General features: G+C 41.8%; 1 protein-coding gene and 1 pseudogene across 1 annotated transcript; both read left to right on the forward strand.

Moving 5' to 3' along the window:
- Positions 1–42: 42 nt before the first annotated feature.
- On the forward strand, positions 43–3,623 carry LOC133002919 (extracellular calcium-sensing receptor-like; annotated as a pseudogene).
- A 4,305-nt stretch (positions 3,624–7,928) lies between these two features.
- LOC133002920 (extracellular calcium-sensing receptor-like) lies at positions 7,929–10,889 on the forward strand. Its single transcript, XM_061072509.1, has 6 exons — positions 7,929–7,965; positions 8,069–8,355; positions 8,459–9,244; positions 9,415–9,645; positions 9,755–9,878; positions 9,976–10,889. Exons 1-6 carry the CDS (start codon positions 7,929–7,931, stop codon positions 10,887–10,889), a joined length of 2,379 nt encoding a protein of 792 aa, XP_060928492.1.
- The last annotated feature ends 1,402 nt before the right edge of the window (positions 10,890–12,291 follow it).

Consider the following 12,291-nt stretch of genomic DNA (forward strand, 5'->3'; position numbering starts at 1 on the left):
TTGATGTTTATGAAAAGTCGCACTGCATGACAACGCAGAGCCATGTGCCATGTCGTCGATCACTCTATCCACCAACAGCAACAGGTTCTGAGTTGCGTGGGCTCGGGCCCGTTCAGTGCTAAAAGGTAGCCCTAGTTATTATTATTATTATTGTAATTTTTTTTATTACCTTTATATGTTTATAGAGATCCACCACTAGAAAACATCTGTAATTGACAGCAAACTTAAACAGATGCATCACAACGTAAAAACTTCTCTCCACAATGTATTCTTTTTCAATCCTGTGCAGATCCTCACAGGTAACAGGTAAATCATTTCTGTCTCCTATACGTCAGTCATTGGGCTGGGTTTCTTAAAAGTGCAGTAATGCGTTGAGAATAACCTCATGGGATTTGGGAGTACGTTCACATTGTCTGTTGATTCTTCTCTCATGGCATAAAATAACACTATAAAGGTCAGTTCCCAGGTCAGAGTTGCTAGGGATAGGGAGACTCGTGATGGGTTGGATCACTTGTATCCTCTTCACTCTGCTGGCAGGGATAAAGTCAGAAAAACAAACATGCAAAGTGATCGGACAGACAGGGTTCAAGGAGTTTTCTAAAGATGGTGATCTCATTATCGGGGGAGTTTTCTCTTTGTCTCGTACAGGCAAATTGATTGACAATGGCTACCATGCATTGCCATATACATACTGCAAAAAGTAAGTGAATGTGCGGTAAAACCTGTGTATGTTATGTAATTGGGTCGTAACATGTTTTATGTGTGAATGTGATCAGCTTTTATTTCATGTATTAATATAAAGCAAACACTGTGTGTAGGCTGAATGACAGGGAACTGAAGTTTGCCAGGATAGTGATGTTTACAGTGGAGGAGATCAACAGAGATACTAAGCTCCTTCCTGGATTGAGTCTGGGTTACAGGCTGTACAATGGCTGTGGGGAAGAGGACCAGATTCGAGCAGCAGTGGAAGCCGTCAACGGAGAAGACTCAAAGGGCTGCGCTGACCAGATACAGGCTCTCCTGGGCCATTCCGCCTCCGGAGTGAGTAAAGCTATAAACATCATACTCAGCCCGCTATCCATTCCACAGGTGAGGAGACGTGATTGGGAAAAAACTGGGATGTATTCATGTTTCCATTTTTGAAGAACGTTTATTCTGCCTTGTTGTGGTTAACATGTTTTCTTTCTTTGAAAGTGAGCCATCTCTCCACTTGTGCTTGCTTGAGTGACAAAAGGCAGTTTCCCACATTCTTCAGAACTGTGCCCAGTGACCGCTTCCAAGTCATCGGTCTGGTCCAGCTCATGAAATACTTTGACTGGCGCTGGGTGGGGATTATTTATTCTAAGGACTTGTACTCAGATGAAGGTACAACGGCATTTGCAAAGGAAGCAGAAAAAGAGGGCATATGTGTTGAATACCGGTGACCTTACTCAGATACAAATGTAAAATGTCCTGCTATTGTGGAGGCTCTGAGGAATTCCTCGTCCAAGGTGGTCCTCTTGTTTTTGCCCTTAGCCGCCACCAAATCGTTCATGTCAGAAATAGAGAAGTATAACATTACTGGAAAGCAATGGGTTGGCAGTGAGTCTTGGATAACTCAAACAGACCTGGCTTCTGATGGGAGAAAGAGCCTTTTGCAGGGGACGATGGGCTTCGCTCTCCCTGAGGCCTCAATACCAGGTCTTGGTGAATTCTTACTAAGCTTTAGGCCCTCTGACAAACCACAGAGTGCTATAGTTAAAGATTTCTGGGAGTCGTTCTTTGACTGCAGCTTCTCTCCTTCAAATACTTCTGCTACGTGTACTGGCACAGAAGATCTCAGCACAGTCTCCAGTGACTACACAGACGTGACACATTTCCGGCCAGAAAATAATGTGTACAAAGCTGTGTACTTGGTGGCATATGCTATTCACGCACTACTGCAATGTCACAACGGCTCAAATCCAACCACTGGAAAGTCCTGCGTGACTAAAGACCAAGTTCAGCCAAAATTAGTAAGATCTGGTATATTTACTCAGGCATAAGATAGTTAATTTTAATATTTTCCTTACCTTGATGTTAACGCAAAATTTTAACATTTGAATATTAGCTACAAATCTTATTGGTTTCTTGCAAATATGCTGAAATGTCCTGATTGTCCTCTTACAGGTGTTGGACCACATTAAGTACGTGAACTTCACAACACAGAGTGGGGCCAAGGTTTTCTTTGATGAAAACGGAGACTCAGTGGCCCAGTACGACTTGGTTAACTGGCAAATAAAAAATGACGGCTCTGTTGAGATCGTAAACATCGGTCAATTTGACACGTCTCTTCCAGAGGGGGAGAAATTCAAAGTAAAAGACAACACCAGGATAGTTTGGGGAGGAAACAGTATGCAGGTGAAGTGACCATCTGTCTCATTAATTCTCCCAGCTGAATTACATTGTTTTCCTACAGTGCATTTAGGTGCATTTATGAATTTTCACAAGTTGTGTTTTCTCTTATCAGGTGCTGAGGTCTGTTTGCAGAGAACCGTGTCTCCCAGGGACTCGAAAGGCGATAAACAAGCATAAACCTGTGTGCTGCTTCGACTGCTTTGAGTGCCCTGAGGGAACGATCAGTAATGAGACAAGTGAGACAGAAATAAAATTCATTCATGTTTGCAGTAGAAACAATAAAAAGGAAAGAAATGCAAGATTTTGAATCTCTCTCTCTATCGCCACTGTTAGATTCTCCCGACTGTTTGATCTGTCCACCTGAACTTTGGCCGAATGAAAAGAAAGACCAGTGTCTCCCGAAGCCGACTGAGTACCTCTCCTACAAAGAGATCATGGGGGCACTTTTAACTGGATTTGGTTGTGTTGGCATATTTGTATCTATACTGACATAAATCATTTTTCTGACTCATAAAGAGACTCCCATTGTTAAAGCCAACAACTCCGAGCTGAGCTTCCTGCTGCTCTTCTCCCTGACTCTGTGCTTCCTGTGCTCCCTCACCTTCATCGGTCGGCCCTCTGAGTGGTCCTGCATGCTGAGACACACTGCGTTCGGCATCACCTTCGTGCTCTGCATCTCTTGTGTCCTGGGGAAAACTATAGTGGTGTTAATGGCCTTCAGGGCGACACTTCCAGGCAGAAATATGATGAAATGGTTCGGTCCTTCACAGCAGAGGCTCAGTGTTCTGAGTTTCACCCTGGTTCAGGTTGTAATTTGTGTACTTTGGCTCACAATCAACCCTCCATTCCCAAGGATGAACATGAAATACTATAAAGATAAGATCATCTTAGAGTGCGCTCTGGGGTCAGCTGTCGGGTTCTGGGCTGTGCTGGGTTACATCGGACTTCTTGCTCTCTTGTGTTTCATTCTTGCTTTTTTTGCCAGGAAGCTGCCAGACAGCTTTAATGAGGCCAAACTGATCACCTTCAGCATGTTGATATTCTGTGCAGTCTGGATCACTTTCATCCCGGCATATGTCAGCTCTCCTGGGAAGTTCACTGTGGCTGTGGAGATATTTGCTATTCTGGCCTCCAGCTTTGCCTTGCTGAAATGCATTTTTGTTCCAAAATGCTACATTATCCTATTCAGGCCAGAACAAAACTCAAAGAGACATTTGATGGGAAAAATACCACCAAGGACACTTTGAGCTGTAGTTTTAAAGCTGTCAAGTTAACTGCAAATAAACTCGCTTCACAGCCTGACTGATATTGTCATAAATTATAAGTTGTGATGTGCTGAATAAAGTAAGTGAACTGAATCAAGTCTCTCATTTTTATTCATCAATTCCACTGAGTGTAAGCCGTGTCTGAGATGTCATTAGTTTAATTATTTAAACACGTAAACAGGAGGAGAGAAGTTATGGGAAAATTTGTTGTCCCACACATCTGCTTTTGTTTTGGTTCTGACTAGGTTTTTGAAGTCCACTACATATGTGTCTTTTCTGAGTTGACGTGCATCTCTGAACCAAATCAACGAATGGTGAGATTTACAACAAATACATCAAGAAACGAAAATACTTTAATTTTTGATATACTCATATAAATAAATTACAGTTAAGGTGTAAAATAACATGAGAGATGACGATATTTTTACAGTGTAAACTACAAGTGTATTGGATTTGTGTGTCTTACAGTTAAATGCAATTTGTTAGAAGTTAATGGAGATTAATGTTGTTGAACTCAACATGTATAAAATGTATCTTAATGAAAGATTTGACAGGTTTATGCAAACTGACTTATTGTAAGTTTCTATTTTTCCCCTGACTTGTCATCAGAGAATGGTTTTATTTTCAATTATTAAATGTTTACGTTCCCACCAGCCTGTCCCTTGTTCAACCAGTAAAACAAGAACATTATATAGTACCACATGGGGAGGGGCTGTGTAGTTTCCTCTGGTCACTTTCTCTGCTGTCGGCTGATGAGTGACGATGGCGCTTGTTGGGACATGGTATTTGTGAACCACAGTTAGGGCCTACATGTGAAGTCAAAAGCCTAAAGGGGGGAGGCCATTTTTTAAGGTGTCCAGCCACCATTTAGGAAGCATGCTGACACACATACACATCTTTGTTTAGTAAGTACACCGTTACTAAATATTATATTCCTTATAAATATTTTTCTTTCACAAATGCTTCTTTCATAATGTAGCATTAGTGAATTTTGCCAACCTCTGCTCTGTCAACAACTCTATATCCTTCAACTTAGCTAACTATCTATATGGTCATTTTGGTTATAGTAATTCATTTAATTGTGAATCAGAGTTCCAAATTTGTAGTAAGTACTTTTAAGAGAATTAATCAATAAATTGGCTATCTTTTCCCTTTCTTTGAGGGGTGGTGCCCCGAGGTACCTTTAATCAATTCAAAGTTATGATTTAATATTAATATTTTTCATATTAATTTTCAATAATTTAGATTGATAACCAAATGTATTGAGTTCAGAAAGGCACACCATGTTATGGAATCACGTTTAAGGCATTATTGCACAACACGCTGCAGTTGTCCTACACAGATAACTTTTGCCCTGGGGTGAAAACCCAGCTGAGCTAAGGAGGATTTTGAATGTGCCGAGGAAATCTACAGCTTGTGTCGTCAGTTTGAGTTTCACATGAGTAACTTGATATAATCATGCATACCTGTGTTTTATTTGTCAAACATAAATGTTTGTCTTCATCCGAGCAAAACCCTGAAAACAAACCAACTCACTCTGAGATTCAACAAGAGAGGAAACATGGAATTGTGAAGGGAATTATTGATATTTTGGTGAACTTTGAAAAATGCCCTCCATCAACATACCTGAGAAAGGGGATTGGTTGACTGCTTCCATCTAGTGGTCATATCCACAGCTGATCCACAGTTCTGCATTGTTGGAGGTTAACTTCAACTTACAGAATATAGGACTCCATTTATCATGCAAAATGTACCCTTCACATATAAATGGCTTTTTCTTTCAAATAAACCAGATTATGTCACTGCGTAATGATATTGTCCCATTTGAACCTGAAGGAAATCATCAACCTTTTCCCACAATCTATAAACTGAAAGATCAGCTGTGGCTCGGGAGGTCGAGATGGGTTTGATTCCCGTCTCCCTCATTCCACACATGCCAAGGTGTCATTGGGCAAGACGCTGAACCTGAAAGACAGCTGATGTCAGTGTATGAATGATGTGTGATTGGGAAAGTGCTGCATGTGAAAGCCTTGTATGAATGTGTAAGTGGGAGGATGACAAAACTGTACAGTGAAGCACTTTGAGTAGTTAGCAACACAAGAAAAGTGCTATATATGAATACAGACTATTTACCTAATACAGATCATAGATATAAATATATTCAGTGCTACAGCGTAGCCCAAGTTATTCATATTATTGTTATTAGGGCCCGAGCACCTCCGGTGGGAGGCCCTATTGAAATTGAAAGGATTATTCTGAGCGTAGTGAAAGGGCTTTTTGAGGGCTTTCCCATGCTCAAAAACTTTCTTAAGTTTGCAGTAAATTAGAGAGAGGTGGAAATTGACGTATTCTGGAGTAATTTGAAATGGGCGTGGCAAAATAGCTCAACAGCGCCACCTACGGAAAGCCCCCTCAGTTAGCTTTATCCGATCCTCACGAAAATAAAGACAATTGTGTATCATGATGAGACACACAAGAAAGCCTCTTGGAGCATTATGAAAAACGCAACAGGAAGTCCGCTATTTTGGATTTAGTGGCCATTTTTGCCATATTCCACATTTTTACTTTGATGTACTTGTCGTAGAGCTTTCATCGGATCAATTTAAAATTTAGACGAGTGTCATCACAACAAGATGGAGATCTAAAGTTATCAAAAGATCAACTTTTCACCAGAGCGTGTGACCGTGGCCTGGCGTCAAAGTTTGATTAAACGCCATCAAAACACGGGCGTCTGTATCTCGGACATATTTGGTCCAAACTAGACACATAAGACAAGAGTCACGACCCAAAGACATAAACACAGAAATCGTGACTTAAAAGCACAGCGCCCCCTGGTGGCAGCAGGAAATGTCTTGTTTTTTGTACGTCTTACACTTGGAAGTATTTCTCCTCATCCACTTTGCGCAACCATGTCAAACTGTGGCGAATGGGTCTCAAGGGATTGATAATGAAGATATAAGATTACTGTCACTTTTCGTCAAACGGCATATTAATGGCGTGGCATCAAAGTTCATCAACTCGCCATCACATACGAAATTGCTATAACTTCCGTGTTCAAGGTTCAATCTCCCTCAAACTACATGTGTGTGTCAACAGCCCCCCCCTGAAAGCTGTCAGATGGGTTTAAGGAATGGGCGTGGCAAAATAACTGACTAGCGCCCCCTAAAGGGCAGCCCTGGCACTATGATTGGCCTACAGCTACGAAAATCGACGGGGACATGTGTCTTTTCATGACAAAGAAATAAGTCTCATGGATAGATATGCTAGAGTAAACAGGAAGCCCGCCATTTTGGATTTGGTGGCCATTTTGGCCATATTCAGCATATTCACTTTGACATACTTGTCGAAGGGCTTTCATCAGATCAACTTAAAATTAAGATGAGTGTCTTCACAACAAGATGGAGATCTAAAGTTATTGGAATTTTAACATTTCGTCTTTCCTTGTGACCGTAGCCTGGCGTCAAAGTTTGATTACACGCCATTGAAACACGAGCTTCTGTATCTCAGGCATATTTGGTTCAATCAAGTCCAAACTAAGCATGTAAGACAAGAGTCGCGACCTGATGACATCTACAAAGACACCATGACTTAAAATCACAGCGCCACCTGCTGGCTACAGGAAGTGAAGCGTTTATCCTTGCCGCAGTGCAAAAAAACCCATGCAATGCGGAGACGAGCGCTTGGTCATTGAACGCTGTCTTTTCCCCGACCGCGACAGACTTGAAACGCGCGTGTGCTTGGGCCCGTTAGTGCTACAACGTAGCCCTAGTTCTTTTTATTACCTTAATATGTTTTTAGAGATCCACCACTAGAAAACATCTGTAATTGACTGCAGCGTTTAAACAGATAGAGCACAACGAAACAACTTCTCTCCACATTGTATTTATTATTTTACAATCCTGTGCAGATCCTCAAAGGTAACAGGTAAATCAGTTCTGTCTCCTACACGTCAGTCATTGGGCTGGGTTTCTTAGAAGTGCAGTAATGTGATGAGAATATTCTCATGGGATTTGGGAGTACGTTCACATTGGCTGTTGATTCTTCTCTCATGGTGCATAGAAACACTATAAAGGTCAGTTCCCAGGTCAGAGTTGCCTCGGTGAAGAATAGGGAGACTCGTGATGGGTTGGATCACTTGTATCCTCTTCACTCTGCTGGCAGGGATAAAGTCAGAAAAACAAACATGCAAAATGATCGGGCAAACAGGGTTCAAGGAGTTTTCTAAAGATGGTGATCTCATTATCGGAGGAGTTTTTGCTTTGACTCGTACAGGCACATTGATTGACAATGGCTACCAGACATTGCCGTATACAGATTGTAAAGGGTAAGTGAATGTGCGGGAAAACCTGTGTATAATATGTAATCTGGTCGTCACACAGTTTATGTGTGAATGTGATCAGCTCTTATTTCATTTTATTATTAACTAGCAAACACTGTCGGTAGGCTGAATGACAGGGAACTGAAGTTTGCCAGAATAGTGATGTTTACAGTGGAGGAGATCAACAGAGATACTAAGCTCCTTCCTGGATTGAGTCTGGGCTATAGGCTGTACAGTGGCTGTGGGGATGAGAACCTTCTTCGAGCAGCAGTGGAAGCCGTATATGGAGAGGACTCAAAGGGCTGCGCTGATCAGATACAGGCTCTCCTGGGCCATTCCTCCTCCGGAGTGAGTAAAGATACTAACATCATACTCAGCCCGCTATCCATTCCACAGGTGAGGAGACGTGATTGGAAAATAACTGGGATTAATTCATGTTTCCATCTTTGAAGAAAGTTTATTCGCCTCGTTGTGGTTAACATGTTTTCTTTCTTTGAAGGTGAGCCATCTCTCCACTTGTGCTTGCTTGAGTGATAAAAGGCATTTCCCCACATTCTTCAGAACTGTGCCCAGTGACCGCTTCCAAGTCATTGGTCTGGTGCAGCTCATGAAATACTTTGACTGGCGCTGGGTGGAGATTATTTATACTACGGGCTTGTACTCAGCCGAAGGTACAACAGCATTTGCAAAGGAAGCAGAAAAAGACGGCATATGTGTTGAATACCGGTTACCTCACTCAGCTACAAATGTAAAATTTCCAGCTATTGTGGAAGCTCTGAGGAAATCCTCGTCCAAGGTGGTCCTCTTGTTTTTGCCCTTAACCTCCACTCAATCGTTCTTGGCAGAAATAGAGAAGTATAACATTACTGGAAAGCAATGGGTTGGCAGTGAGGCTTGGATCACTCAAACAGACCTGGCTTCTGATGGGAGAAAGAGCCTTTTGCAGGGGGCGATGGGCTTCGCCCTCCCTCAGGCCTCAATACCAGGTCTTGGTGAATTCTTACTCAGCTTTAAGCCCTCTGACGAACCACAGAGTGCTATAGTTAAAGATTTCTGGGAGTCGTTCTTTGACTGCAGCTTCTCTCCTTCAAATACTTCTGCTATGTGTACTGGCACAGAAGATCTCAGCACAGTCTCCAGTGACTACACAGACGTGACACATTTTAGGCCAGAGAATAATGTGTACAAAGCTGTGTACTTGGTGGCACATGCTATTCACGCACTACTGCAATGTCACAACGGCTCAAATCCAACCACTGGAAAGTCCTGCGTGACTAAAGACCAAGTTCAGCCTAAATTAGTAAGTTCTGGTATATTTACTCAGGCTTAAGATACTTAATTTTAATGTTTTCCTTACCTTGATGTTAACGCAAAAACTTTAACATTTGAATATTAGCTACGAATCTAATTGGTTTCTCGCAAATATGCTGAAATGTCCTGATTGTCCTCTTACAGGTGTTGGAGCACATTAAGTACATGAACTTCACCACACAGAGTGGGGCCAAGGTTTTATTTGATGAAAATGGAGACTCAGTTGCCCAGTACGACTTAGTTAACTGGCAAATAAAAGATGACGGCTCTGTTGAGATCGTAAACATTGGTAAATTTGACAGTTCTCTTCCGGAGGGGGAGAAATTCAAACTAGAAGACAACACCAGGATAGTTTGGGGAGGAAACAGTATGCAGGTGAGGTGACCATCTGTCTAATTAATTCTCCCAGCTGAATTACAATGTTTTCCTACAGTGCATTTAGGTGCATTCATGAGTTTTCACACATCGTGTTTTCTCTAATCAGTTGCCGAGGTCTGTTTGCAGAGAGCCGTGTCTCCCAGGGACTCGAAAGGCAATAAACAAGCATAAACCTGTGTGCTGCTTCGACTGCTTTGAGTGCCCCGAGGGAACGATTAGCAATGAGACAAGTGAGACAGACATTGAATTCATACACATTTGCAGTAGAAACAATAAAAAGGAAAGAAATGCATGATTTAAAATCTCTCTCTCTATCTCCACTCTCAGATTCTCCCGACTGTTTGATCTGTCCACCTGAACTTTGGCCGAATGAAAAGAAAGACCAGTGTCTCCCGAAGCCGACTGAGTACCTCTCCTACAAAGAGATCATGGGGGCACTTTTAACTGGATTTGGTTGTGTGGGCATATTTTTATCTCTACTGACATCAATCATTTTTCTGACTCATAGAGAGACTCCCATTGTTAAAGCCAACAACTCCGAGTTGAGCTTCCTGCTGCTCTTCTCCCTGACTCTGTGCTTCCTGTGCTCCCTCACCTTCATCGGCCGGCCCTCTGAGTGGTCCTGCATGCTGCGACACACTGCGTTTGGCATCACCTTCGTCCTCTGCATATCTTGTGTCCTCGGGAAAACTATAGTGGTGTTAATGGCCTTCAGGGCGACACTTCCAGGCAGAAATATGATGAAATGGTTCGGACCTGCACAGCAGAGGCTCAGTGTTCTCAGTTTAACCCTGGTTCAGGTTGTAATTTGTGTAGTTTGGCTCACAATCAACCCTCCATTCCCAAGGATGAACATGGAATACTATAAAGATAAGATCATCTTAGAGTGCGCCCTGGGGTCAGCTGTCGGGTTCTGGGCTGTGCTGGGTTACATCGGACTTCTTGCTATGTTGTGTTTCATTCTTGCTTTTTTTGCCAGGAAGCTGCCAGACAGCTTTAATGAGGCCAAACTGATCACCTTCAGCATGTTGATATTCTGTGCAGTCTGGATCACATTCATCCCGGCATATGTCAGCTCTCCTGGGAAGTTCACTGTCGCTGTGGAGATATTTGCTATTCTGGCCTCCAGCTTTGGCTTGCTTATATGCATTTTTGTTCCAAAATGCTACATTATCCTATTCAGGCCAGAACAAAACTCAAAGAGACATTTGATGGGGAAAATACCACCAAGGATACTTTGAGCTGTAGTTTTAAAGGTGTCTAGTTAACTGCAAATAAACTATTTTCACAGCTTGACAGATATTGTAGTAAATTATAAGCTGTGATGTGCTTAACCGAATCAAGTCCTCTTCATTTTTACTCATCAACTCCACTGAGTGTAAGCAGTGTCAGATATGTCATTCAATTGATTTTGAAAGTAGAATTTAAACACATTCAACAGAAATATTTACACATAATAGTTAATTCAATTTACTGCAGTCGAACAGACAATTTAAAAGTGTCCAGAAACAGGCTCCACTATAAGCCACTACAACTGCACTCAGTAGAGCACATACCTCCTCCAAGGCAACACTCTCATAAACATCAGTCCCTTAGACTTGCTTGGTTTTTCTTATTAAGAGCGATTCATTGTTATATGACAAATCAACGAAAATGTTGAAAGATTCTCTGTCTCGCAATGAGAAAGAAAGTAAGAGAAAATTCCTGGATATGCCCCCTGATCCAGATCTTTACTCAAATGTATTGGGTTCTTTCTCTTACTGCAATGTCACAACGGCTCAAATCCAACCACTGGAAAGTCCTGCGTGACTAAAGACCAAGTTCAGCCTAAATTAGTAAGTTCTGGTATATTTACTCAGGCTTAAGATACTTAATTTTAATGTTTTCCTTACCTCGATGTTAATGCAAAATCTTAAACATTTGAATATTAGCTACGAATCTAATTGGTTTCTCGCAAATATGCTGAAATGTCCTGATTGTCCTCTTACAGGTGTTGGAGCACATTAAGTACATGAACTTCACCACACAGAGTGGGGCCACGGTTTTCTTTGATGAAAATGGAGATTCAGTTGCCCAGTACGACTTAGTTAACTGGCAAATAAAAGATGACGGCTCTGTTGAGATCGTAAACATTGGTAAATTTGACAGTTCTCTTCCGGAGGGGGAGAAATTCAAACTAGAAGACAACACCAGGATAGTTTGGGGAGGAAACAGTATGCAGGTGAGGTGACCATCTGTCTAATTAATTCTCCCAGCTGAATTACAATGTTTTCCTACAGTGCATTTAGGTGCATTCATGAATTTTCACAAGTTGTGTTTTCTCTAATCAGGTGTTTGCAGAGAGCCGTGTCTCCCAGCAATGAGACAAGTGAGACAGACATTGAATTCATTCATGTTTGCAGTAGAAACAATAAAAAGGAAAGAAATGCAAGATTTAAAACCTCTATCTCTATCTCCACTCTCAGAGTCTCCCGACTGTTTGATCTGTACTTTGACCTGAACTTTGGCCGAATGAAAAGAAAGACCAGTGTCTCCTGAAGCCGACTGAGTACCTCTCCTACAAAGAGATCATAGATAGATAGATAGAGTACTTTATTCATCCCCGAAGGGAAATTAAGTTGTCATAGCAGCCGGTATATTTGA

This window comes from Limanda limanda, chromosome 6 (genome assembly GCF_963576545.1).
Source record: "Limanda limanda chromosome 6, fLimLim1.1, whole genome shotgun sequence".
In the NCBI taxonomy this organism is placed as follows: Eukaryota; Metazoa; Chordata; class Actinopteri; order Pleuronectiformes; family Pleuronectidae; genus Limanda; species Limanda limanda.